A 27,630-nucleotide genomic window follows, 5' to 3' on the forward strand; every position below is an offset into this window, starting at 1 on the left:
AGGTATACCAAATGTTTCAGATTGATACTCTAGGACTGAGATGTAAAGAGAAGACTGTCTATTTCACTGGCTCTCCCCTCTATTATTTAGTTCTGATGCAAAATATTGACTGTTTACAGATGCTGCCTGACCTGCTGAGATCTTCTGGCATCCTGTTTGTTTCTTCATATTCCAGAAGCTGAAATCGATCATGTCCCCATAGCGAAGATGTAGATTTATTTTTTTCATAGAAGTTTGTTTTTTTTGGGAGATTGAATAGAATGAACATTTTCTTTTTGGCATTTGGGAGATTGAGACATGATCACACAGAAATAGGACTGACTTGAGAAGAGATTTCCTCAATTGAAAGTTGCAGAACTTTTAATGTTCTTAAACCCGAAAGGTATGAATACTTAGCTACTGAGTATACAAAAGTCAGTTGTTGAGAGATTCTTGAACCATAAGGAATAGTGTGATTAGGGCGGAGAAGTACAGATGTTCAGCCATTGAATCAGAGCATGGTTGAAAAGTATTTATTATACTACTTGTTTTGTTCTTTTATTTGGGAGACATGATTATCTTTCTAATCTGTATTGCACTTCGTGATTGATTCATGATTAACAAATTATGTCCTGTTCCACCACTTCCAATTGCTGCATTTTCTTTGCACTGAACAAGATTTGAGATTCAAATTTATTTATCACATGTACATCAAAACCTGCTTGTATTGGAGCTCCGACTTCAGAACCCACTGACACCTCGCTGACCCTTGAGGAGTCACCAGCCTTCACACACACACACTGGTTTGTTGGCCCAGCATACTTCAGACATCCCAGCTTGGGGCCTGCAGATGTCCCATGTCTGTATTGCTGTCCATCAAATGCCGAGCAGAGCCTTAAGATCTTGGGAATTTCTTTAGCCGGAAGATGGTGAACTTGTAGAATTTGTTACCACATGTGGTTGTGGAGGCCTGGTCGTTGGGTGTATTTAAGGCAGAGATCGATAGATCGATAGGACATGGCATCAAAGGTTATGGGGAGAAGGCCAGGGAATGGGATTGAGGAGGGGAAAAAAGTATCAGCCATGATTGAATGGTGGAGCAGACTCGATAAGCCAAATGGCCTAATTCTGCTCCCATATTTTATGGTCTTATGACCTCTCCTCTAATTCCCCACATTTTCACTTCTGCTTAAGCGGGCTGCATAGTTTGTCGCCAGCAGTTGTACTCTCGGAGAATTACAGTATATAATAGTTATAGAACAGCAGGAGACCATTTTGGCCATCATGTACATGTAGGCTCTCTATCATAGCAACTCGCTGGTTCCACCCTCCCCCTCCCACAATTCCTTCTTTTTAGCCTTGCAAACTTTTCGTCATCATCTAACTGTTTCCTTTTGAAGGTCACAGTGGGATTTGGTTCTGTCACATCATGGGCAAAGTTCCAGATTCTCAACATCCACTGCACTTTTCTATAATAAATGCCACCTGTCCTGAACTTGCCTATTTACTTAACCCTTGAAGATTTTCTGCATGCTCTGGTTGTCCCACACTGCCACCAAACTTTTTTTATTGTCAGAGAAGTGGAATATAATATACTTGAATTTCTCATCCAAATTATTATAATATAGAATGCAAACAAATGGGGTACCAGTCTTCCTGCATCCGTCACAGCTTCCTAACCCAAATATAAGCTGTTTATTGCTAATCGGTTTTCTGTCCATAAAACATATGTAAAACCACAGTCAGACACACTCAGTGGCCACTTTATTAACATCTGTACAGCTGCTCATTTATGCAAGTATCTAATCAGCCATTCGTGGTTTGAGTATCTCAGAAACTGCTGACCTCTTAGGATTTTCAAAGACAACATTCTCTAGAATTTACAGAGAATGGTGCGATAACAAAAAAAAATCCGATTAGCATCAGTTTTGTGGGTGAAAATGCCTTGTTAGTGAAAGGTCAGAGGAGAATGGTTGAAGCTCAGAGGAAGGCGACAGTAACTCAAGTAACCACGTGTTACTATAGTGGTGTACAGAAGAACATCTCTGAATGCACAACAAGTCATACCTTGAAGTGCATGAACTCCGGCAGCAGACCACACCAGGTTCTACTCTTGTGCCCACTTTATTAGGTACACTCCTATACTTAATAAAGTGGTCACTGAGTATATATAACTCACAAGATGGTCTCCTTTTCCCTGTTTTGCTGTTTACTACCTCAAAAATTCTATTGATTTTTGCCCTTTTCATCACTCCACAGAATATCATATCCTGTTTTTTTTTCCTGAAATGCACTGCTACTACTTCAGTAATAGTATCCAGTATCTTCCCTACTTCTGATGTCAGGCTAATTGGTCTTTACTTGTGGAGAAGAATGCCTGACCTGCTGAGTTCCTTCAGCATTTTATGTTTGTTGCTCTGGATTTCTAGCATCTGCAGAGTCCCCTGTGTTTGTGGTCTTTACTTCCATTTTTTCTCTTGTCCTTCTTTCTTAAATGGTGATGATTACACTTACTATCTTCTGATCTGTTAGAACATTTCTAAAACTCTGGAGTACCAGGTATCATATGATATTGGGATGCTAATAGAAGCACATGAGATTCATTTCAACTTTTATTCATTTTTAAAAGGTATCTGTTCATCTGCATTTTATTTAGTGTTATCATTTTCTGAAACCCCTTTGTCATCATGTTACAGTTGTTGAATATTAAATATTTGCATTAAGAAGATACGGCAAAATGTTCTGTGTTTTATTTTAAACTGACATTGCTTCATTTCCTCTTTTATTTTCTTAGCTCCAATATCATGCTGGTCTGGCTTCTGGTCTGTTAAACCAGCAGTCCCTGAAAAGATCAGCTATGCAGATGGGTGTATCTGCAAAACGTAGACCAAAAGTTCAACCTACCACCCTTGCTCTGCCACCTCAGTAAGTACTTGTGTTGCAAGCTACCTTCAAGGGATGTTTATGTTTCCATGAAATGTAGAATTATTCAGCATTGAATTATAACCCCATTATTTAGCCATCCTTATTGTTCTATTGGCATAAGCCTTCCTTGTGCCATTTTTGATTGAATTGTTTGGGTTTCTACAGAATATCAGGTTGAATAGATCAAATTAAAACAGAAAACTTTGATATATGTTGGCGAGATATATGGTAAGCTTTCAGGACATTTCCATGATTCATTTTTGTCCCAGGAATTTATTATACTCTCCATAGGAGAGGGAGAAAAATACTTGCACAGATACTTTCATGCATACCACCAAATTTATCAAGGCGCAGTGAACAACAGACTTTAAAGAATCAGGAATTCAATTTACCATAAATTGTAGAGTTCGTAATCTAGGATTTTTCTTGAAAGAAAAGACATAATTATAATTTGCTGGGAAATATTGCCTTAAAATGTATTTTAAAATAATTTTGTACATTAGGTACTAAGTTAAAGGAATGCTTCAATACTGAGTTCCATTGGTTCAGTTTTAAAGCATGTCCCTTTGGCAAGACAGCATTCACTTCAGTACTGGTAGGGTTTCCTCTGAATCCCAGAAGCCTGAATCATTTTGCATTGCTTCTAGTTAGTGGATAACCTAAATGAACAAAACTAGTATGAAATTGATTCTTGAAGTTTTCCAAAGCTATCAGGTCATAGTTAAAAGTATTTCTAATGGAGCTCTAACTAATAAGCGTAAATTGTAGCTCTTGGAATAACCTTTAAAATCATTTTTGAAGTTTTGCAAAATATCTTGATTATGACACACAAAGATGTAGAACTTTCCACAAACTTCAGGACAATACTATAATTATCCTTTTTTTAATCTTCGATAAATATTGATAAGACATTTGATTATATTTTATTGAATGTCAGTAGTCCGTTGCTTAGAATTTCTTTCACCATTTATATCTCTTGTCTTGCCTGTTCACAAAACAGCTTAGGAATCCCACCTGTTTATTCATTTCCATAGATGCTCCCTGATTTGCTGAGTTCCTCTGTCTTTTGATGCCCCCCACCTTTTTATTCTGGTGTTTTGTCCCTTCCTTTTCAGTCCTTAAGAAGAGTCTTGGCCTGGAATGTTGACTGTTTGTTTATTTCCGTAGATGCTGCCTGATCTGCTGAGTTCCTCTGTCTTTTTATGCCCCCCACCTTTTTATTCTGGTGTCTTGTCCCTTTTCAGTCCTGAAGAAGGGTCTTGGCCTGGAATGTTGACTGTTTATTTATTTCCATAGATGCTGCCTGACCTGCTGAGTTCTTCCAGCATTTTGTGTGTGTTGCATTATTATCCAGAATGTTTTAACCATTCTGAGGAAGAGCCATAGTATAATATAGTCTTAAGATGCATTCCAACCAAATGGATTTAATTTTGATAAGAACAAGTGATTGACAATTGAAATTTGAGTGCATTCAAGAGAAGTTCACAAGTGAAGTCCCAGAAGACTACAGAATCACCAACATGTTTCTCTGTTTAAGAAGGGCAATAGAAACAAACCAGGACATAAAAGGCCGGTGAGCCTTCCATTAGTGGTAGGGATATTAGGTATAGTCAGCATGGTTTTGTTCAGGGGAAGTTGTACCGTACAAATTTGATTGTGTTTTTTGAGAAGGTGACAAAGATTGATTGATTGATTGATGAAGGTAAGGCAGTGGATGTAGTTCCTTGGACATTAGTAAAGCTTTTGATAAGATCTCTAGGATGCTGCCTGCATAGGAGAATACTAGGTATAACAATAGGTGGACAATCTTTGCTTTTCCTGGATCACCTGAGGCAGAGGGAGTGACCTGATAGTGTTTGAAGTATGTAAAGTTATGAAAGGCATACACTGAATCTTTTCCCAGGTCAAATGCCAGAGGGGCCATAGTTTTAAGGTGAGTCGGAGGAAATTTAAAGGAAGTTTATCAGGTGAGATTTTTTACACAGGATGGAGTAGGTATCTGGAACATGCTGCTAGAGGAGTGACAAAAGCGTACAAAAGTGGTCAATAACTCTATTGGGTGTTTTTTATAGACCACCCAATAGTAACAGGGACATCGAGGAGCAGGTAGGGAGACAGACTCTGGAAAGGGGTAATAATAACAGGGTTGTTGTGGTAGAAGATTTTAATTTCCCAAATATTGATTGGCATCTCCCTAGAGTGAGGATTTAGATGGGGTAGAGTTTGTTAAATGTGTTCAGGAAGGTTTCTTGACACAATATGTAGATAAGCCTACAAGAGGAGAGGCTGTACTTGATCTGGTATTGGGAAATGAACCTGGTCAGGCATCAGGTCTCTCAGTGGGAGAGCATTTTGGAGATAGGGATCACAATTCTATCTCCTTTGCCATCACATTGGAGAGGGATAAGAACAGACAAGTTAGGAAGGCATTTAATTGAAGTAAGGGGAAATGTGAAGCTATCAGGCAGGAACTTGGAAGCATAAATTGGAAACGGATGTTCTCAGGGAAACGTACGGAAGAAATGTGCCAAATGTTCAGGGGATATTTGTGTGGGGTTCTGCGTAGATACGTTCCAATGAGACAAGGAAAGGATGGTAGGGTACAGGAACCGTGGTGTACAAAGGGTGTTGTAAATCTAGTCAAGAAGAAAGGAGAGCTTACAAAAGGTTCAAAAAACCTGGTAATGATAGAGATCTAGAAGCTTATAAGACTAGCAGGAAGGAACTTGAGAATGAAATTCGGAGAGCTAGAAGGGGCCATGAGAAGGCCTTGGTAGACAGGATTAAGGAAAACCCCAAGGCATTCTACAAGTATGTGAAGAGCAAGAGGATAAGACGTGAGAGAATAGGACTAATCAAGTGTGACAGTGGAAAAGTGTGTATGGAACCGGAGGAGATGGCAGAGGTACTTAATGAATACTTTACTTCAGTATTCACCATGGAAAAGGATCTTGGCAATTGTAGGGATGACTTGCAGTGGACTGAAAAGCTTGAGCATGTAGATATTAAGGAAGAGGATGTGCTGGAGCTTTTGGAAAGCATCAAGTTGGATAAGTCGTTGGGACCGGATGAGATGTACCCTAGGCTACTGTGGGAGTGAGGGAGGGGATTGCTGAGCCTCTAGTGATGATCTTTGCATCATCAATGAGGATGGGAGAGGTTCCAGAGGATTGGAGGGTTGTGGATGTTGTTCTCTTATTCAAGAAAGTGAGTAGAGATAGCCCAGGAATTTATAGACCAGTGAGTCTTACTTCAGTGGTTGGTAAGTTGATAGGGAAGATCCTGAGATGCAGGATTTATGAACATTTGGAGAGGCATGATATGATTAGGAATAGTCAGCATGGCTTTGTCAAAGGCAGGTCATGCCTTATGAGCCTGATTGAATTTTTTGAGGATGTGACTAAACACATTGATGAAGATCGAGCCGTAGATGTAGTGTAAATGGATTTCAGCAAGGCATTTGATGAGGTACCCCATGCAAGGCTTATTGAGAAATTAAGGAAGCATGGGATCCAAGGGGACATTGCTTTGTGGATCCAGAACTGGCTTGCCCACAGAAGGCCCACAAGAAGGCATCCGTGGTTGGGAAGTTGTTGGAGTCGATTGTCAAGGATGAGGTTACAGAGTACCTGGAGGCATATGACAAGATAGGCAGAACTCAGCATGGATTCCTTAAAGGAAAATCCTGCCTGACAAACCTATTACAATTTTTTGAGGAAATTACCAGTAGGCTAGACAAGGGAGACGCAGTGGATGTTGTATATTTGGATTTTCAGAAGGCCTTTGACAAGGTGCCACACATGAGGCTACTTAACAAGATAAGAGCCCATAGAATTACGGGAAAGTTACATACGTGGATGGAGCATTGGCTGATTGGCAGGAAACAGAGAGTGGGAATAAAGGGATCCTATTCTGGTTGGCTGCCGGTTACCAGTGGTGTTCCGCAGGGATCAGTGTTGGGGCCGCTTCTTTTTACATTGTACATCAATGATTTCGATTATGGAATAGATGGCTTTGTGGCTAAGTTTGCTGACGATACGAAGATAGGTGGAGGGGCCGGTAGTGCTGAGGAAACGGAGAGTCTGCAGAGAGACTTGGATAGATTGGAAGAATGGGCAGAGAAGTGGCAAATGAAGTACAATGTTGGAAAGTGTATGGTTATGCACTTTGGCAGAAAAAATAAACGGGCAGACTATTATTTAAATGGGGAAAGAATTCAAAGTTCTGAGATGCAACGGGACTTGGGAGTCCTCATACAGTATACCCTTAAAGTTACCCTCCAGGTTGAGTCAGTAATGAAGAAGGCAAATGCAATGTTGGCATTCATTTCTAGAGGAATAGAGTATAGGAGCAGGGATGTGATGTTGAGGCTCTATAAGGCGCTGGTGAGACCTCACTTGGAGTACTGTGGGCAGTTTTGGTCTCCTTATTTAAGAAAGGATGTGCTGACGTTAGAGAAGGTACAGAGAAGATTCACTAGAATGATTCCGGGAATGAGAGGGTTAACATATGAGGAACGTTTGTCCGCTCTTGGACTGTATTCCTTGGAGTTTAGAAGAATGAGGGGAGACCTCATAGAAACATTTCGAATGTTAAAAGGCATGGACAGAGTGGATGTGGCAAAGTTGTTTCCCATGATGGGGGAGTCTAGTACGAGAGGGCATGACTTAAGGATTGAAGGGCGCCCTTTCAGTACAGAAATGCGAAGAAATTTTTTTAGTCAGAGGGTAGTGAATCTATGGAATTTGTTGCCACGGGCAGCAGTGAAGGCCAAGTCATTGGGTGTATTTAAGGCAGAGATTGATAGGTATCTGAGTAGCCAGGGCATCAAAGGTTATGGTGAGAAGGCAGGGGAGTGGGACTAAATAGGAGAAAATGGATCAGCTCATGATAAAATGGTGGAGCAGACTCGATGGGCCGAACAGCCTACCTCTGCTCCTTTGTCTTATGGTCTTATGGTAGTTATAGACGGTTCATATTCTGCATGGAGGCCGGTGACCAGTGGTGTGCCTAGGGATCTGTTCTGGGACTCCTACTCTTTGTGATTTTTATAAATGACCTGGATGAGGAAGTAGAGGGATAAGTTAGTAAATTTGCTGATGACACAAAGGTTGAGGGTGTTGTGGATAGTGTGGAGGGTGTCAGAGGTTACAGCGGGACACTGATAGGATGCAGAATTGAGCTGAGAAGTGGGAGATGGAGTTTAACCCAGATAAGTGTGAGGTGGTTCATTTTGGTAGGTCAAATATGATGGCAGAATATAGTATTAATGGTAAGACACTTGGCAGTGTGGAGGATTAGAGGGATCTTGGGGTCCGAGACCATGGGACACTCAGAGCTGCTACGCAGGTTGACTCTGTGGTTGAGAAAGCATACGGTGCATTGGCCTTCATCAATCGTGGGATTGAGTTTAAGAGCCGAGAAGTAATGTTGCAGCTATATAGGACCCTGGTCAGACCCCACTTTGAGTATTGTGCTCAATTCTGGTCGCCTCACTTCAGGAAGGACGTTGAAACCAGAGAAAGGGTGCAGAGGAGATTTACAAGGATGTTGTCTGGATTGGGGAGCATGCCTTGTGAGAATAGGTTGAGTGAACTCGGCCTTTTCTCCTGACGGAGGATGAGAGGTGACCTGATAGAGATAATGAGAGGCATTGATCGTGTGAATAGTCAAAAGCTTTTTCCTTGGACTGAAATGGCTAGCACAAGAGGGCATAGTTTTAAGGTGATTGGACGTAGGTACAGAGGGGATGTCAGGGTTAAGTTTTTTAGGCAGAGGGTGGTTACTGTGTGGAATGGGCTGCCAGCGGCGGCGATGGAGGTGGAACCAATAGAGTCTTTTAAGAGACTCCTGGATGGATACATGGAGCTTAGAAAAATAGAGGGCTATGGGTGAACTGAGGTAGTTCTAAGGTAAGGATATGTTCGGCACAGCTTTATGGGCCAAAGGGCCTGTATTGTGCTGAAGGTTTTCTATGCTTCTATAATGACAACATTTAAGAGGCATTTAGACAGGCAGGAAATGGAGAGCTATAGATTGTGTGTAGGCAAATGGGGTTAGTATGAATCGGCTTCATGGTAGGTACAAACATTGTGGGCTGAAGGGCCTGTTCCTATGCTATAATGCTCTATGTTGTAAACCCACTTATACTACATGTGAACTACTCATGATGCGATTGGATAACTTTAAATCTCAGCAAGTGTTCCCTCCCACCCCCCCATCAGATTGACCATGTAGTACTAGAGTGTCAAAACCACTGCACTCTACTTGCGAGGTGGCTGCTGTGCATTTTGAGATGGTCATCCGCCTCCTTATGGACTGTGGATTTGCCAAAGTAGTTTGGAAAAGGATGCAGTTTGTCCCAGGCAGTTGTGTACGAGGGTCTCTGTGCTTTATGGGCCATTCCCAGAGATACATACTGAGACAAACATTGACTACTCCTGGAAGATCATTGACTTGTTAAGGATGTACTTCAGTTTGCCTGTATGTTGGTCTTCCATTCCAGGCAGATGTTACAGGCAGACGCTTCTGTCTACCATATTCCTCGGTGTAGGGCTAAAAACCAAGAGCGATGCACTGAAGTTTGGTACAGCAGCATCAAATATTCTGTGGGTAAAGCCAGAATTTGTAGTTCTTCTGCATTAGACACTAACTCTCAGAAGGTTTACAAATGGAATATTTGGGAATGAACATTTAATGATATATTGACGTATTGCAAATATTGAAAGTGAATGTAAGAATATGCCTGCTGCAGAGGATGAAAATAATGCTATGTTGTGATTGTTTAACTGTATATTTAATGAATGAAGTATATTTTGGGAAAAATCTCTTAAGCCACTTTAAGGTATCATATTGCAAGTTAATTTTTTGAGCCTAGTTTGTTAAAGTGCCAGTGTTGCAGTAACCTTAGCATTTACTAATTTCATAAAGAGTTTGCCAAACTCAGTCAGGAGTATAGCAGACCCATTGAAGGACAAGCCATGCAAAAGTATTAGTTACAGCCACAGACCTTCTAGTGGATCACAGGAATGCGTCCAATCAATCTATATCCATCTCTTTTCCACCCATTAGTGTACACATTCTGCTGTGCAAGGAGATGTTTCAGCAGCAAGAACTGATATATTTCAATTTTCTGAATTAGGCTGAGTGTAAATGAGGTGCAAAATGTGCTTGAAGGCATTGAACTTCAAAATTATCATTGATTTGGCCAATTCATGTAATGAATTTCAGCAGCCGCGAGTGCCTTCATGTAATGAATTTCAGCAGCCGCGAGTGCCATCCAGTGATTCTCCTCTGTCTATCCTGTGTGTTACTTCTTCCAAGAATTCCAACAGATGTGTCAGGCAAGATTTTCCCTTGAGGAAACTTTGCTGACTACGGCTTATTTTATCATGTGCCTCCAAGTACCCCAAAACCACATCCTGAACAATCTTCCAAACCAATCATATCACTGTACAAATGCACCTTGACTTAAAAGCATTGTGAATGACCCAAATTTCTACTGTCATTTATTTATCAAGTGTTAGCTTTGTCCATCCAGTAGGAATTAAGTCAGCGCTTTCATTGTAGTTGAACCATAATTGTTTAGACCACACAAAATTTTGAACAGGCTGAGTCAATAATTTGATTATCAGTTTTGTAATAAAATTTTAGTTCCTTAAAAACAATCTTGCTCTGGAGTTCTGAAGAAGCGGGGAGATCTCATTGAAACCTATCTAATGTTGTAACGCCTAGATAAAGTGGACATGGAGAGGATATTTCCTATAGTGAGGGAGTCTGGGACCAGAGGGCACAGACTCAAAATAGAGGGACATCTATTTAGAACAGAGATGAGGAGGAACTTCTGAAGCCAAAGGGTGGTGAATCTGTGGAATTCATTGCCACAGACAGCTGTGGAGGCCAAGTCATTGGATATATTTAAAAAGAGGGTTGATGGGTTCTTGATTAGTAAAGGTGTCAAAGGTTACAGGGAGAAGGCAGGAGAATGGAGTTGAGAGTGATAACAAATCAGTCATGATGGAATGGTGGAGGTGGCTAACTCTGCTCCTTATTGTCTTGTGGTCTTATGGTTATTTTCAAACATTAGATTAGAGTCATTTTTGCATCATTGTAAGTTACGTTCTTAAAATTGACACGTATTTGTATTCATAGAATCCAAGAACTCAGAGAGTGAATTGTTTGACATTTCCATTTGACAGTTTTAATTATATTGCTCCTTGTATCTCAACTTGATTAATGTCCACATAAAGACACATACAGTAATCTGAATGTTACATTTAAGAAATTGGCTAACTTGTGAAATCCAAAGATTTTAGTTGAATTTTTGATGATTCACGATGAAATTAAGCACAGTAGTTATTCATGTTTTATTAACTGTTCCATCAAAATAGCATATTTTTCCAATGCAAGAACAATTCTGCATTCCCTCATATAAGATGAAGTGATGAGATAAATCCATCATGATTATTTAATCAAGATAATTGATTTTCTAGCCGTCAGATGAAAAGCTCAGCTGCTGCTATTTGTTTTAGACCTTGCAGATTAACCCTGTAAATAGGATCATTTGGAATTTAATGTGCTGTAACCATGTGGCCTGAGTTTAATGGGGCTGAACTGACTACTGTTTAGTTCCTGGATAAATTGCTGCGTATTAAATGTGCTTGGCCAGTAAAGAAACACGTTGTAGACATCACTTGGTTGGCACAGTACTGAGAATGCTGAGACCTTGCTTTGGGCTATAATTTAAGAACTATAAATGGTGGATATCGTCTGTAGGGCAATAGGTTCATAGAGCTTCTTAAACAGCCCCTTGGGGCCATAGATGACTTCCACAGAGGTTCTGAGGTGAATCATATATGGGCTGTGCATACATGGAGCACGATACTTCTAGATACATTGTACGAATAATAAATTGGAAGATGCAGTCAATGTCGATTTATCTCCTTACAGTAATTAAAATGATGGAAGGAAATGAATAAATGCAGTGAGTTGTAAATAGCAAAGGAAAAATATCAATTATAACAATTATCTTAACAAAGTACCCTGGCAATAGTCATGCCTCGTTCTCTCCAAGAGCAAAATAATTAAAATTAACTACTTTGAGTATTCTGAAAGCACCAAGAAACTTGCCATCCTAGGCTCTTCAGCAAAGATGTTTTATTAACTTGAAGGCTGCAAAACTTTCTCCACCATACTGATCTTTTTCAGGGCAATAAATGAGGCAAAATTGACTGAAAGATGTGTATTGTATAGGAGAACACATGGACCATGTGAAAGATTGAAGAAATGTTCAAGAATATGTATTTATACTTCAACTGTAACATTGTCAAACTTTTTGAAGTGCTTCAGAGTTTTTTGTTGTTGTTGAGTGCCACAGAGTAGTTGTCGTCTCATGCCAAGATACGGAAGTAGATTGCCAGGTCTTTCTTCCACACAGAAACTGTTGCTTCCCAGGTTGGGACTCAGCTGGATTTGAACTCAGGACCACCTGCCTTGAAGTCCATTGCTGATACCACTACACCACTGGCCCAGGGGAATTTAGTCAGAGAAAAATTTGACATTAACCAATATTGGGTGCTAAACACGAGGAAATCTGCAGATGCTGGAATTTCAAGCAACACACATAAAAGTTGCTGGTGAACGCAGCAGGCCAGGCAGCATCTCTAGGACGAGGTACAGTCAATGTTTCGGGCCAAGACCCTTCGTCAGGACTCTCAGGGTGCTATTGGGGCAAGTGACCAATAGCTTGATCAAAGAGGTAGATATTGAAGAGCATTTTGAAAGAGGTGGGAAGGAAACATTGGGAAGAGAATTAAAGAGTCCAGCAGATTTAGAGGTACAGTTGCCAATAAAGGAGCAATAAAAGCTTATTTATTTATTGAGATACAGTGTGGAATTGGCCTTTCTGGCTCTTTGAGCCATGCCATCCAGCAATTCCCTGATTTAATCCTAACCTAATCATGGGACAATTTACAATGACTAATTAAAACCAGTACATCTTTGGAGTGTGGGAGGAAACCGGGGCACCCGGAGGAAACCCACTAGGCCACAGGGAGAACGTATAAGCTCCTTACAGGCAGTGGAGGGAAATTAACCCAGAATGTTGGTACTGTAAAGCAGTGGTCCCCAACCACTGGGCCGCAAAGCATGTGCTACCGGGCCATGAGGAAACGATAGGAGTCAGCTGTACCTTTCCTCACTCCCTATCACGCACTGTTTAACTTGAACATAGGGTTGCCAACTGTCCCGTAATTGCCGGGACATCCCGTATATTGGGCTAAATTGGTTTGTCCTGTATTTCCCCCGCTAAGGTAGAGCGTTTGTATGAAACCTTTCATGCTGAAATGGCGTGAAGTGAAGAAGCAATTACCATTAATTTATATGGGGAAAAACTTTGAGAGTTCCCAGACCCAAAAAATAACCTACCAAATCATACCAAATAACACATAAAACTGAAAATAACACTAACATATAGTAAAAGCAGGAATGACATGATAAATACACGGCATATATAAAGTGGAAATAATGTATGTACAGTATAGTCGGGAAGATGAAGACAAAACCGATTTACGGGGGGGGGGAAGTCGGCACATACGCACATGCGCACGTCATGCATGTGGACACAGGTGCCCGCGCGAGGCTTCATGGTCATGGTAGTCTTTCCTGGGGTAAACCCAAGTGGCCCGTATTTGACTGCTACTTTTGTCCCTTATTTAGGAGTGAGAAAGTTGGCAACCCTAACTGTAAAACAGCGGTCCCCAACCACCGGGCCGTGGATTGGTGCCGGGCCACAAAGCATGTGCTACCGGGCCACGAGGAAATGATATGATTTGGCGATATGAGTCAGCTGCACCTTTCCTCATTCCCTGTCACCCACTGTTGAGCTTGACCGCACGCGAGGCCATTACCCGCGCATCATCCATGTCGGCGCGGGAAGGAGATCAACTCCTCGAGCTTGCAAATGACAGCGGGCTGAAAAGTATGTTTGACATAACATCTCTGCCGGCATTCTGGATCAAAATCAAGGCTAAATATCCTGAGGTAGCCACAAAAGCACTGAAAACGTTGCTTCCATTTCCAACATATCTCTGCAATGAATGCAACGAAAACTAAATTGCGGAATAGACTGGACATACGGAACCCCCTTTGAGTATCGCTGTCTCCCATCACCTCTCGGTAGGACCGTATCGTTGCAGGGAAACAAGCCCAGGGCTCCCACTGATTCAGCGATATTGGTGTGTTGCAATGATTTTATATGTTCATACGGGGAAAATATGTGCTGTGTGTTTAATATCCAAATGTTACTTAAAATGTTATGAGGCTATTGACTTATATAACCATAACAGCACGGAGACAAGCAATCTCGGCCCTCCTAGCTGGTGCTGAACGGTACTCTCACCTAGTCCCACCGACCTGCACTCAGCCCATAACCCTGCATTCCTTTCCTGTCCATATACCTATCGAATTTTTCTTTAAGTGATAACATCGAACCTGCCTCTACCACTTCTACTGGAAGTTCGTTCAACACTTACTTCAAGCTCGCCTGTCCTCCCCTGATGATTGACTTATCGCTATATTCATGCGAGGAAAATATGCGCTGTGTGTTTATTATTAAATTCGTCAGATAAACCCTGTTTGAAATGAAACTGAGTGAATTAGCCACTTATCACCTATATTCTGGTTGTAATTAACACCCCCCCCCCCATCAGAATCGTTGAAAACTATTTGTAAATCGGCACATACACGCATGTGCACTGGTGCCCACGCAAGACTTCATGGTCATTGTAGTCTTTCTGGGGTAAGCAATGTATTTGACTGCTACTCTTGTCCGTTGGCAACCCTACCCCCCCCCCCCCCCGGGTTCGGCCGGTCCGCAATGCAAAAAAGGATTAGGGACCCCTGCTGTAAAAGACATGTTGAGGTGAGTTTAACCCTACTTGAACACCCCCCCCCCCCCAACTGGCCGGCCAGTCCACAAGAATATTGTCAATATTAAACCGGTCCGTGGGGCAAAAAAGGTTGGGGACCCCTGCTGTAAAGTGTTGTGCTAACAACTATGCTGATATGCTGTTGTAGTATGTTACAGACCAGAAACAAACTATATTTTGCTTGTTTGTTTGATTATCCATAAAATTACTTCAAAAAATTTATTGTATAGTTGCACAGCACGTCATCAGTCATGGTTAACGTTGCTAATTTTCATTTTGATTAACATGGATCTTTTAACCTTGGCATACAGTACTGGTACGACGTAAGTGAAATTTAGAAATTAGAATATCATTTATATTTGTGCAAAAAGGAAGAAAGGCCTGCAAATGAATAAACTCATTAGCAACCCAAAAAGTTCAAGCTCAGAGTGTATAATCCTGAAATATTTTCTATTGTTATATGTCAGGCTTCCAATTCTGTCTTATACTTTATCTTTTTAACAGAATTACTTATTTTTAAGAAGTTTTCTATACAAGTTTGTATGAGTTTTATTTATTATAAGTTTTTGTTCCCTTGAAGACCAGATTTTTGAAACCTTTTTAGCAATTGATGATGAAATATGCTAAAACACCTACTGATTGTTTATATGAGGGGCTCCCTGATGCCGTCAATCTGTAGTGCATTTACCTCTCGCGCAGTTTCATTTTCCCTTCAGGGTAGTCAATTAACATTGCAGCTGTTAGAAATTATTTGATCTGGTCGAGATGCCAACATTTATCATAAAAGGATTACAAATCAAATGTGTTGTTATCCCAAAGATTTCAAGGACAAAATCAGTTGAGAGAACAGTAATGTTGTGTTGCTGTAGTTTCATTTCACTCATAACCTTTCTCCTTTTAGTTTTCCTGTCAAATCTTTCTGCATCTCAAAGATTGATCTGTGATGTGCAGAAAGCTGTGCATTCGATAGTTTACATTGTTATTTCCCTTCAGCATCACAGTGACTTAACTTTCTAATAGAGACATGGATATTTTGTGAGGGTGTTTGCAATTCTGCATTCTGATAGAGTTTTAATTTATTTACAGCTTTATTGTCATACTTCTGTAAATTTACATGGCTAAGAATTACAGCCTGTAAACATGTATCCTATAAATCAATAATGCTAGTTCACTGGCAATATTTTATTTTCTAGACTTCTTGAACTGCTATTCTATAGTTTTGCTTTTTTCCCCTTTCTTCATTGATTATATAGTTATCATCCATTGCCTTATTGATTATGCAAGTTGCTCTTTAATGGAGGTGTAAACTACACCATGATTTCCAGAATAAATTGAATTGATTTCTATATTAGTTACAGTTGGTGTTAGAAATAATAAAGAAACAGTGGACTAATACAGAAGCTATTGAGTTTTCTTTCCCTGAAATAGGATTGATAGTGAGCTGCAGTAACTTGCAACGTTAACTAAAAGTGTGTATTACTGTAGTTTATAAATCATGTTATAATGAGAAATGGCTTTCCTATCTGAAAATAAGAACGCAAGCAGTAGATACAGAGTTGGCTATTTGCCCCTTTGTCCTGCTCCCTGATTGGTAACATTAGGTCTAATTTTATCTTGGTGCCTGTTTACTGCATTAACTCCATATTACTGAAGTATCTTTTAATATCCAAAAAGATATCAATCTCTGCTTTGATTATAACTCAGCAATTAAGCCCCCACAGCTCCCTTGGGTAGAGAATTCCAAAAACTCATTACATTCTGGGTGAAGAACATTAATCTAATCTAAATCCTCATTGGCTGGCCCCTTATTTTGTGATTGTGGAATGCCTAGAACCAAAGATCAGTCAGGGGAATCATCATGCTTGCCTCTTCCTTGTTAAACGGTAAGAATTCTGTATGTTTCAATCAGATTACCTTTCACGTAGGCCTGGTGTGCTCAATCCCTCCTCAAATAACAGATGTCCCCTCCCAGGAAGTAATCAGTTGAACTTTTGTTGTGTATGTTAGACACTTTGGGCTGTATACATATCTCCTAATTCTGAAATTTTATTCTTTATTACCTACATCTTTGAGATCCAATGGTGTCAATATCTACTCATCCCACTCTGGTAATTTTAGTGTTTGTCATGAACTTGACAGTGTTTTCCTTTCAGCATTCAAGCTCTTGCAGTGTCCATGTTGCTGAACAGTAACAGCTACATTGTTCAGCAACATTTGTCAACGCATCATCTCACTTCATATAATCCAAAGCACTTTCACTCCAATCCAGTTGCTGTTTGGTAATATATAGTTATTAAGTAACCATAAAGCCATATTAGAGTTGATTTTAACCCTTTTGTCCCTCTGATCCCTTCGCCAAAACAGGAGATGAAAATATGATAAAGATGAAGAACGTGATTTAAAAAAAAAATCAGTCAGAATCAGATTCAGCTTTATTATTACTGATAAATGTCATGAAATTTGTTGTTTTCCGTCAGCAGTATCATGCAACATAATAAAAAAATTATTATAAGGTATGTTGTGTCATATGGCAGGTGTTTTTCTCTTCACACTTCTACTTGGTTTTTGTCAAGTCAGTCCTCCAGCTCATGGCCACATAATAAGAAATAAGTCATACTATTTCGTACAAAAATAGTAGTGTCCATGGGTTCATGGATCATTCAGAAATTTGCTGGTGGAGGGGAAAAAGCTATTGCTAAAAAGTTGAATGTGTTTCTTCAGGCTCCTGTACCACCTCCTTGATAGTAACAATGAGAAGATGTCCATGTTCTGCATTTTGGGGGTCAAAGGCTAGATTCAGTTTCAAACCACCTTCAACATAACCATTTGAGTGTTAGTTGGGGTAGGCTGGTCAGCCAACATGATTTCCAGTGATATTTGAGGTGGTCTGTGGTTGGATTATGAGAAATGGGGCAGTTGGAGGGCATCCATTTATGGAGATGGTAAGTGGCTGATAGCATTAAGGTAGACCAAGATGGACTTGAGCCCAGGGATGAGGGATGAAAATAGCAGGACAATGGCCAGGTGTGAAAATGAAGTAGAAATGGTTATTGGTTGGAGTCTGCCCAGAAAATGGGATCAGGTATGAAGATGAAACAAGGTGAGATTGTGCCCAACTCTGCAATTTGGTCCAATACATGACCAGGGTTGGACGTTGGAAATCGATCATACCCAGGAAAATGGGCCAATGAGTCCAGAACAGATGGGTGTATCTGCTGAAACAGTTAAGTCTGTTGGTGAATATAAGGTGGTTACAAAACAGGGGGAAAAAATGAAAGTGAAGTGGTTCAGGGACAGGAGATCTGTAAGTCAAGGGAAGAATTATAATATGGCACAGAAATGTTCTTTTGATTTGTGTCATCCATATTAACCATGATGCTGCTCTATGCTGTACCATTTGCCCATATTATGTCCTTACTCCTCTCTGCCTTTCTAGACACTGTTTAAACTTTCCCCTCAAGTTCTGAGGAAGAACTAAACAATCTCCAGGGAGATATTGATGGGTTAGTGAGTGGGGAAAATGCAAAGTTGTTAACTTTGGAAAGAAGAGCAGAAGACCAGATTATAACTTAAATGTAGAGAAATTGCAGAAGTCTGCAGTACAAATGGATTGAAAGTCCATATGCATGAAATGTATATCATCTTTATGGAAATCAAGCAGGTACAGTAATGGGGAAGGCTAATAAATGTTGTTCCTTATTTCAAGGGAGTTGGAGTATAAAAGTTGTGAATTCTTATTGCAGCTATTCAAGGCACTGGTGAAACCACATCTTGGGGACGGTTATTTCATTGGTGTCAGTTCAGAGAATGTTCATTAGGAACACCATGCATATAAAGGTATAGTCCTATGGAGAAAGGTTAAATGGATTAGGACTGTACCCATTGTAGTTTAAGGCCATAAGATATAGGAACAGAATTATGCCTGCTCTGCCATTTGACCATGGCTGATTTATATTCCCATTCAATCCCATTCTCCTGCCTTCTCCTTGTAGCCTTTGACATCCTCACTAAACGAAGATTTATCAACCACTGCTTTAAATATACGCACTGACTTGCCCTGCACAGCCATTTGTTGGAAGAATAAGAGGTAATTTTATTGCAACACATGAAATTGATAGAAAACAGACAGGGCAGCAGTTGTGAGGGTGTTTTGTATCAAGTTCAGAACCAGAGGGCATAGTTTCAGAGAAGGACCAAGTTGAAGCATTTCTTCTTTCATGAAGTTTCGAGCTTCTTGTCTTAGAACTGTGGGGGAAGTCATTGTGTATATTAAGAATGACTAAGCAAGGTTCTTAATAATGGAATTAATGGCTATGGGGAGGAATGGGAAAGTAAGATGAGGAGTGTTGAGTAAACCATGAAAACCATTGAATGGTGAAGCAGGCCCAAGGGTCTGAAGATCCGACTGCTCTTTCTATTAGGTCTAAAATTTTTACATGCATAGATGTATCTAATTCTGTGTATTTCCTGCTTTTTATATAAAAACAGACATTTTAGTTACTTAAGTCACTGTAAGATCCCATCATTAAGAATATTTGGTAGCTAATGTTGGTTTCACATCTTGAAAATGGGCACAAATTACCACAAAAGAGCTTTCAAACAAAATGTAGGACATCTTGAAGATAATAACACTAAATTTTTCTACCTCCTTACCAATGTCGATGATCTGTCCTAAGGATTCAGACATCGGAAAGGATGGTGCCAATAGAGAATGAGTTAAAACTAAAGATGCATTAGAAGCACAGTGGCAAAGTGAGCAGAGCTGCCGCCTCACAGCTGCAATCCTGACCTCTGGTGCCGACTGTGTAGAGTTTGCATGGTTCCTTGCAAGTGCTCCAGTTTCCTAACACATCACAAAGATGCGTTGGTTAGTAGTGTACTTGACCACTGTAAGTTGCCTTGTTGTGCATAGGTCATTTGTGGGAAGATGGGAAAAAATGCAATGCAATTGAATTAGTGCTTGATGGTCGGCATAAAGTTTCCTGTGCTTATAATGCTGTATATCTATACTTTTAGAACAGCAAGATTCCTGATATGTGGACAGGTATTTGTAGGGAGGAATGAAGTGATGAAAGAGTTGAAAACCAAGATAAGAATTTAAAATTGAAGCTATTGGGTAGGACAGAGGAGTGGTGTTTTACCAGGTCTTAGTGCAGCAGGGAGCAGGGATTTAATGTTTGTAAGATGTTGGAGGTTGTCCTAGAAGCATTGGAAAACCCAAATCTAAGATAAGGGCTTCTGTAGTAGATGAGCTGAGAAAGATATAGGTTTTGGTGGTGTTATAGAATTGGGAGTAAAAGATCTGATAATAGATTGTACTTGAAGCCTGAGGTATGCTTTGGGGCTTCTCTTGGTGTTAAAATGCACAGTAAGGTTGTCAATGTGTGGTTCTGTACCAGACATTGATCAACAGGTGGTAGAGTCTTTACCAAGGATCAAAGTTTTTGATGGGGGAATTGCAGACGTTGAATTTAATTCTTCCAGTATTTAGTTGGAGGAATTTTCCGGAGGCAGTTGCCTAGCCAAATGAGCTAGTGAAGTGTTGATGCTGTATAGGTTGATTATGGAGGCTAATGTTTAGATGGAGTGAAGAAAAAATATTGCAAGATTCTCTTGATGTACCGAGACGAAGAGTCTATTGAACAAAGTCGCAGAACTGCAGGTAGGTCATCTACAATGGAAACTTTTTGCAGGTCCTTTATATGCACAATATAAACTAGATCGCAAATAAAGAATAGTCTGCAACAGAAACAATTGTAATTGAGTAAAGGAATGCAGAGTTTGTTATTAATATACTCAGTTAAATGTGGTTAGTTTAAATCTGTCCTGCAGTTCAAAGGACGATAAATGTCAGGATAGGTGGTACATCAAATTTGTTAGTAATGACCAGTTTTGCACAATGTTTATCTACATCTTCTCAATTTTTCTGCTCTGTTCACATGAAAATTTTTAACTTGAGCTTGAAAATTGTTCCTTGAATAGTGGCTGTGTTCGTACAAACCACTTTGTTACGTACCCCGTAACTGGGTTGCCAAACCAGCAGAAATGGATCACTCAGTTGGAGTCTGGATTACTAGAACTAAGAAAGTTTTATTAAAGAAACAAGCAACACAGTACTCTAATCAAAAGGATAATAAATGCAACAGTTCAGCAATGATAAACACACGTACACAGAATTAAGATAACAGGATCAATCAAGCTCTATCGTTGTCTAGGGGTAAATGACCAGTTTCAAAGTGACGCAAAGTTCAGTTCAATTTAGTTCAGTTCAGTTCGCAGTAATCGCTGCCGTGGGAGATGGACAGTGGGGGGAAGGAGAGAGAGAGCAAAACGAATGAATATTCAAACGGCTTCCACACACAGACCTTCGATATTCTTCGCAGTCAGCTTTCGTGCGAGCCCTTTGTGATGTCATCTGAGGTCACCGACCGTGACCCCTCCGTTTCCAGATACGATCGTTTCTCTGCGGTGAACCTGGCACCCAGGCAAGGGTGGACACACACCAGGTTCCCGCCAATCGTGCCTTTCCACCCTGTGTGTCTATGGCTTGTCCAGCGACTAGCCGTCCAAAACTTCCCACCGATTTGTGGGAGACGCACCACTTCCAGGGTCTCGTTACCTCGGGGTGTCGTGTGTGTCTTGCCTTAGCGAACCTGTCCCTTTTTATCCCCCTGCTGGGGTATCGCCTGTCCATCACTTCAAACAGTTCAGGGTTCAAAGGGGGAGCCGATCTTGACAGCTCTCCTTCCGTTACTCTCTCCCGTCCCTTCATTAACATCTCCAAATGCTGCTCCATTGTTTTCCTTATCTCTCTTTCTCCTGAATACAGGTGGCAGACCAACTACTGATCCCACTGGTGCCAGCCCAGGCCAGCTAACATCTTAATTTATGTGTATTCTCGTCACAACTTCAATAATCATTCCTCTACAGGTCTGGAAAGCTGACAGGCTGTAGGCAACAGGGGGATTTCATTTCTCCAGTTACGTTAAACCTGTATGTATTTTAACTGAAGTTCTAGGTATCAATTAGGAATGTGAATTAGGTTAGTGGAGTCTTTAGCACTGCTCCTGCACCCATCCACACAACCCCAGGCCATTATTGTAAAGCTGCTGACGCCAATTGTAGCAATTACACTGTCATCCAAGTTGGAATCAGACCAAGGACTGAATTCAACGTCACTCCTTCTGCTACTGTATCATCTTCCAGGGTTATTTAGAATGAGAGCTTTTTCATTGAAGAAACTGAGACTAGAACAAGATCAAATCTGGAATCTTCGATTTGATACCATTCAGCTGTTGCTTGCACTTGAGCTGTTAAGGGAATTATAGATTTAAGTGGTTATATTGCAGTTGTTGGGCACAGTTACACGTGGAATAAAATTAAAGGAAATAGAAGCCCCTTTTATAAAATGTCTTTAAATTCAGATTTCAGTCATACTTAAGCTCTTTATATTGCCCAAGACTGAGATTTCCCCTGCATATTCATATTCCATATTTCCATATTTTCTGTTAGTGCATAGGCTTTAAAAAGAACTTCTTGTATTCATTTCTTTGAGCCTCAGAATAGAAGGCTGTCCCTTTAGAACAGAGATGAGGAGAGATTTCTTCAGCCAAATGGTCCTGAATCTGTGGAGTTCATTGCCACAGATGGTTGTGGAGGCCAAGTCATTGTTTATTTAAAGCAGAGGTTGATAAGTTCTTGGTAAGGGTGTCAAAGGTTACTGGGAGTAGGCAGGAGAATGGGATTGAGAGGGATAATAAATCAGTCAATGATGGAATGGGGGAGCAGACTCAATGGTTGAATGGCCTCATTCTTTCCTCATGTCTTATGGTCTATTCTAGCTAAATAACCATTTAAAACATGCAACTATGCTAATTTTAAAATTTGATTTGCTGATAACAAACTATATTGGAACACAATGTCACTATATTATGGATTGAAATTTCTATGTTACTTTATATTCTGCGATAGTTTCAATTGCTATTGATACATGGAACTTAGACTAATGTGAAAATAATTTTGCAAGTGAAAATTGCAAAAAAAAATTCCTGATATTTCAGTGCACAGTTATCTGCTCACAACTATCTACAGAAGAGTGTAATCCAATGAGATAACTAGGAAAGTGCTTTGTCCCTTAAATTTTAATCTCTAAATCATGTCACAACTAATTAGGGATTGAAGTGCTATCCTCCTATACCTTGCACTTTTCTATTTCCTCTGCTAGTAATATTTCAAATTATATAATAATGACACCATGGCTTTCATATATCAAAATGGGTTGAGTAAATGAAGCTGTTAGTATTTTTCAATGCAAAATGTAGGTTAAACATTTAATCAACTCCAGTACTTGCCGGTAGTGTTGAACAAGGAGTATTTTAGAAACATAGAAGGCTACAGCACAATACAGGCCCTTGGGCCCACAATGCTGTACCGAACATATCCTTACTTTAGAAATTACCTAGGGTTACCCATAGCCCTCTATTTTTCTAAGCTCCATGTACCTATCTAGGAGTCTCTTAAAAGACCCTATCGTATCTGCCTCCACCACCGTCACCGGCAGCCCGTTCCACACACTCACCATTCTCTGTGTGAAAAAGCTTACCCCTGACATCTCCTCTGTACCTCCTTCCAAGCACCTTAAAACTGTCCCCTCTCATGTTAGCCGCTTCAGCCCTGTGAAAAAGCCTGTGACTATCCGCACAATCAGTGCCTCTCATCATCTTATACACCTCTATCAGGTCACCCCTCATCCTCCGTCACTCCAAGGAGAAAAGGCCGAGTTCACTCAACCTGTTCTCATAAGGCATGCTTCTCAATCCAGGCAACATCCTTGGAAATCTCCTCTGCACCCTTTCTTATGGATTCCACATCCTTCCTGTAGTGAGGCGACCAGAACTGAGCACAGTACTCCAAGTGGGATCTGACCAAGGTCCTGTATAGCTACAACATTACCTCTCGGCTGCTAAACTCAATCCCATGGTTGATAAAGGCCAATGCACCGTATGCCTTCTTAACCACAGAGGCAACCTGCATAGCAGCTTTGAGTGTCCTATGGACTCGGACCCCAAGATCCTCCATACTGCCAAGAGTCTTGCCATTAATACTAGATTCTGCCATCATATTTGACCTACCAAAATGAACCACCTCGCACTTATCTGGGTTGAACTCCATCTGCCACTTCTCAGCTCAGTTTTGCATCCTATCAATGTCCCGCTGTAACCTCTGACAGCCCTCTACACTATCTACAACACCCACAACCTTAGTCTCATCAGCAAATTTACTAACCCATCCCTTCACTTCCTCATCTAGGTCATTTATAAAAATCACAAAGAGAATGGGTCCCAGAACAGATCCCTGAGGCACACCACTGGTCACTGACCTCCAAGCAGAATATGACCTGTCTACAACTACTCTTTGCCTTCTGTGAACAAGTCAATTCTGAATCCACAAAGCAATGTCCCCTTGGATCCCATGCGTCCTTACTTTCTCAATAAGCCTTGCATGGGGCCTTATCAAATGCCTTGCTGAAATCCATATACACTACAACTACTGCTCTACCTTCATCAATGTGTTTAGTCACATCCTCAAAATGTAGATTTTAATCTACAAGACCATAATCCGGATAAACAACAATTCAAAGCTGCACCTACTTTTTGAGGTGAGCACTGAGGCATCAGTATTGGTAAAATTCTGACTGGCCTAGTATGGTGGTGTGGGGGGGTACTGCACAAGATTAAAGTAAGTTGCAGAAAGTTGTATAATTAGTCAGCTCCATCATGGGTACTAGCCTCCATAGTATCCAAAACATCTTCAAGGAGTGGTGCCGCAGGAAGGTGGCACCCATTATTAAGGACCCCCACCACCCAGGACATGTCCTTTTCTCACTGTTGCTGTCAGGAAGGAGGTACAGAAGCCAAAGGTACTCGCTCACTGATTTAGGAACGGCTTCTTCCCCTCTGCCATCTGTTTTTTAAGTAGATGTTGAACCCATGAACACTACCTCACTACTTTATTTTAAATTCTGTTTTTGCACCACTTATTTTAACTAAACTATTTTAACTAAACTATTTAATATACATATATTTACTGTAATTACGTTTTTTCCCTATATATATGATGTATTGGATTGCTGCCACAATGCTAACAAATTTCATGATTTATGCCAGTGACACTAAACCTGATTCTGATTCTGATGGTAGCTGATCTTTAGATGTACACTTAACCAAACAAGGTTATTTGTTAAGGGTTAATGGAGGCCATCTAGTTTAGTTTGTTATGTTGGCATCTGAAATATAATAATTTCTGAGGTAATTTGCCTTTCACTAACTGTTTTTCTTGCAGAGGTTTTTGCTGTTTCCATTTATATTTTAGCCAGCAGTTTCTGTTACTGATACAAGGTCACATTTCAATATTGATGCTCACTCATCTTATTAGGCTGAAGTTATGTGGCCACTGTTTTAGGTGGACATACTATCCTTGAGAACTAGCATGAAAGCAACATAGTTAACCATTAAAAATGTTACAAGTCTGTTTTTGACACTGGAAATAAGGATACAACTAAAAAAAGGAAGTAAGGTTTTTTTATGAGGGTGATATTCAATGATCTTTTTAATGTTGAGTATCCTTGGATTTCAGAACAAGCCAGGTCCATCTTCACTTGCAGACATTGACCTTTTTTTTCATTCTGCGAGTTATTTTGTTTGAAGCCTATTGCACATTCTTCTTTATACTATAAGGGCTAGATCAATTACAAAGGAAAGATTTCTGTTGTTCAAACCTTAACATGGTTTAAAACAAGCAATAATGGATTGCTTGCATGCACCATCTGTGCCCCTAATACTGGATGCCTTTAGTACAGTCTTTAGTTTTTTAAAAATTTTTTTCCTAAAATATTCCCCCACAGTTATTGAAAGTATACTTTTAAGATACAGGATTTTAAAATGTAACTGGGGCATTTTTATTTTTTCTTTATTTATGTTGAAATTCTAAGGATTCCCATGTTAATCCATTCCCAGTACAGCATGGTCTTTCAGTGTGGATTATGAATATATGAAAGTACGTATATTCACAATCTAACGGAATAATTAGAAATGGGATGTAGCAGAGTATTAATATTTTAAGTTTCTCGCAGTGCTCAGTTTATATATATGTATATAAAAAAATCTTTTCTCTCTCTGGTTGTCCATCGAAATCTGATGACATCGTCCACTCCTTTAACGGTGAGATCTTTGATGACTATACAGTCCTATCCTGGACCCACAAGCTCTATTGCAGGTGGGACATGTATATGTGGTAGTGGTGGCAACCATGGCTGCATTTCTCCTGGCTGTGTTCTGCTGTCTTCTGGTTGTTCTTTCCATCTCCAGAATACGAACCCCGTTCCTACACAGCTGTCGCAACCGGTATGGTCAGCAGCAACATCCTGCAGGTCCTCGGGTCTGACCTTGCACTTTCTTAAAGCATTCTTCATCTGATTCTTATAGCACTTCTTCGGCCTTCCAGCTGAGCGTCGACTATGATGTAGCCGGCCGTATAACACTCTGGAGGGTAGCCGACGTGGGGGCATCCTTATCACGTGCCCCAGTCACTGCAGCTGATGCTGGGTGATCAGTCCTCAATACTTCTGCAGTTGGTCTTTACAAGTATTTCAGTGTGAGGCACCCGTTCACGCCAGGTAATTCCCAGGATGCGCTGGAGGCAGCTTATGTAGAAGCACTCCAAGGACTTGATGTGACGGCTATAGGTTACCCAAGCTTCACAGCTATAAAGGAGGGTGGTGACACAGACCGCTTGGTATACGGCAACCTTTGTGGAGGGACGAAGGCTCCTGTTCTGAAAGACTCTATGCCGAAGTCTCCCAAAGGCAGCTGATGCCTGTTTAATGTGGCTCTGGATGTCATTGTCAATGCTGCTATCCTCAGAGAGAATGCTCCCCAGATATTTGAATGATGGCACTACTGACAGCTTTTCATCACCAACAGTGAAGGCAGGTAGAGTGGGTGGGACACTGGTACTCTATTGGCAAACCACTTCTGTCTTGGTGGTATTGACAGTCAGCCCCATCCTGCTGTATGCTCTCACCACCACACTGAAGAACAGAGGGCACATGTATATGCACACCCTCTACCAGTACATCACCAAGGCCTGGACTGATGAGAACATCCCACAGCAATGGAGAAATGCAAATATCGCTGTCATTTATAAGAACAAGGGTGACAAGGCGATCTGCGGCAATAGTAGGGGCATATCATTTTCCTAAATACTTAAAGCTTATTACATGTAAAATTTTCTATATGTTGGTTCGTGACTTAACTGTTGACTCAACTGAAGTGAAACTGGTGCATTTATCTATGAAAATGGAATAAAACGTGTCAGAATGCTTGCAATTGCAAAAGTTGGATATAGAAGAGGGTTCACTTTTCAACCTAACATCTCTCAAAAAACAAGTCTAAAGTTCTTTTTTGTCTAGTTAACAGCTAAGTCGGTTAAGCTTTTGAATTTCAACCAAAAAAATATAGACAGTTAATTTTGAATAGCGAATATCTCAGGTAAGGTCATTTAGTCTCAACAAGGAAGATTAAAATTGAACTCAACTTGTTAGGCTGATACTATACATCACTATACATTAATGCCAATTGTAATTTATAATAGGAAGCTGAAAGATAAAAAGATAATCATTTGACAGAGCTTAGGTAAATTACTGGACCATTTTTGTTTGATTAGCGGATTGACTAGTCCATTTCATTGGCTTTTCACTCATTCCTGGAACATCTGGGCAGTGAAGATGCATACACTAGGA

The 27,630-nt window shown here is 40.4% G+C and overlaps 1 protein-coding gene across 2 annotated transcripts in view; it reads left to right on the forward strand.

The window, feature by feature from the left end:
* Window positions 1-27,630, forward strand: part of med27 (mediator complex subunit 27) — a 279,537-nt gene that overhangs the window by 121,159 nt on the left and 130,748 nt on the right. For both annotated transcript variants that reach the window (XM_072240110.1, XM_072240112.1), the window contains exon 3: window positions 2,774-2,904. In XM_072240110.1, coding sequence (XP_072096211.1) covers window positions 2,774-2,904 — 131 coding nt within the window. The remainder of the gene's footprint in view (window positions 1-2,773; window positions 2,905-27,630) is intronic.

The sequence above is a fragment of the Mobula birostris genome, chromosome 22 (assembly GCF_030028105.1).
Source record: "Mobula birostris isolate sMobBir1 chromosome 22, sMobBir1.hap1, whole genome shotgun sequence".
In the NCBI taxonomy this organism is placed as follows: domain Eukaryota; kingdom Metazoa; phylum Chordata; class Chondrichthyes; order Myliobatiformes; family Myliobatidae; genus Mobula; species Mobula birostris.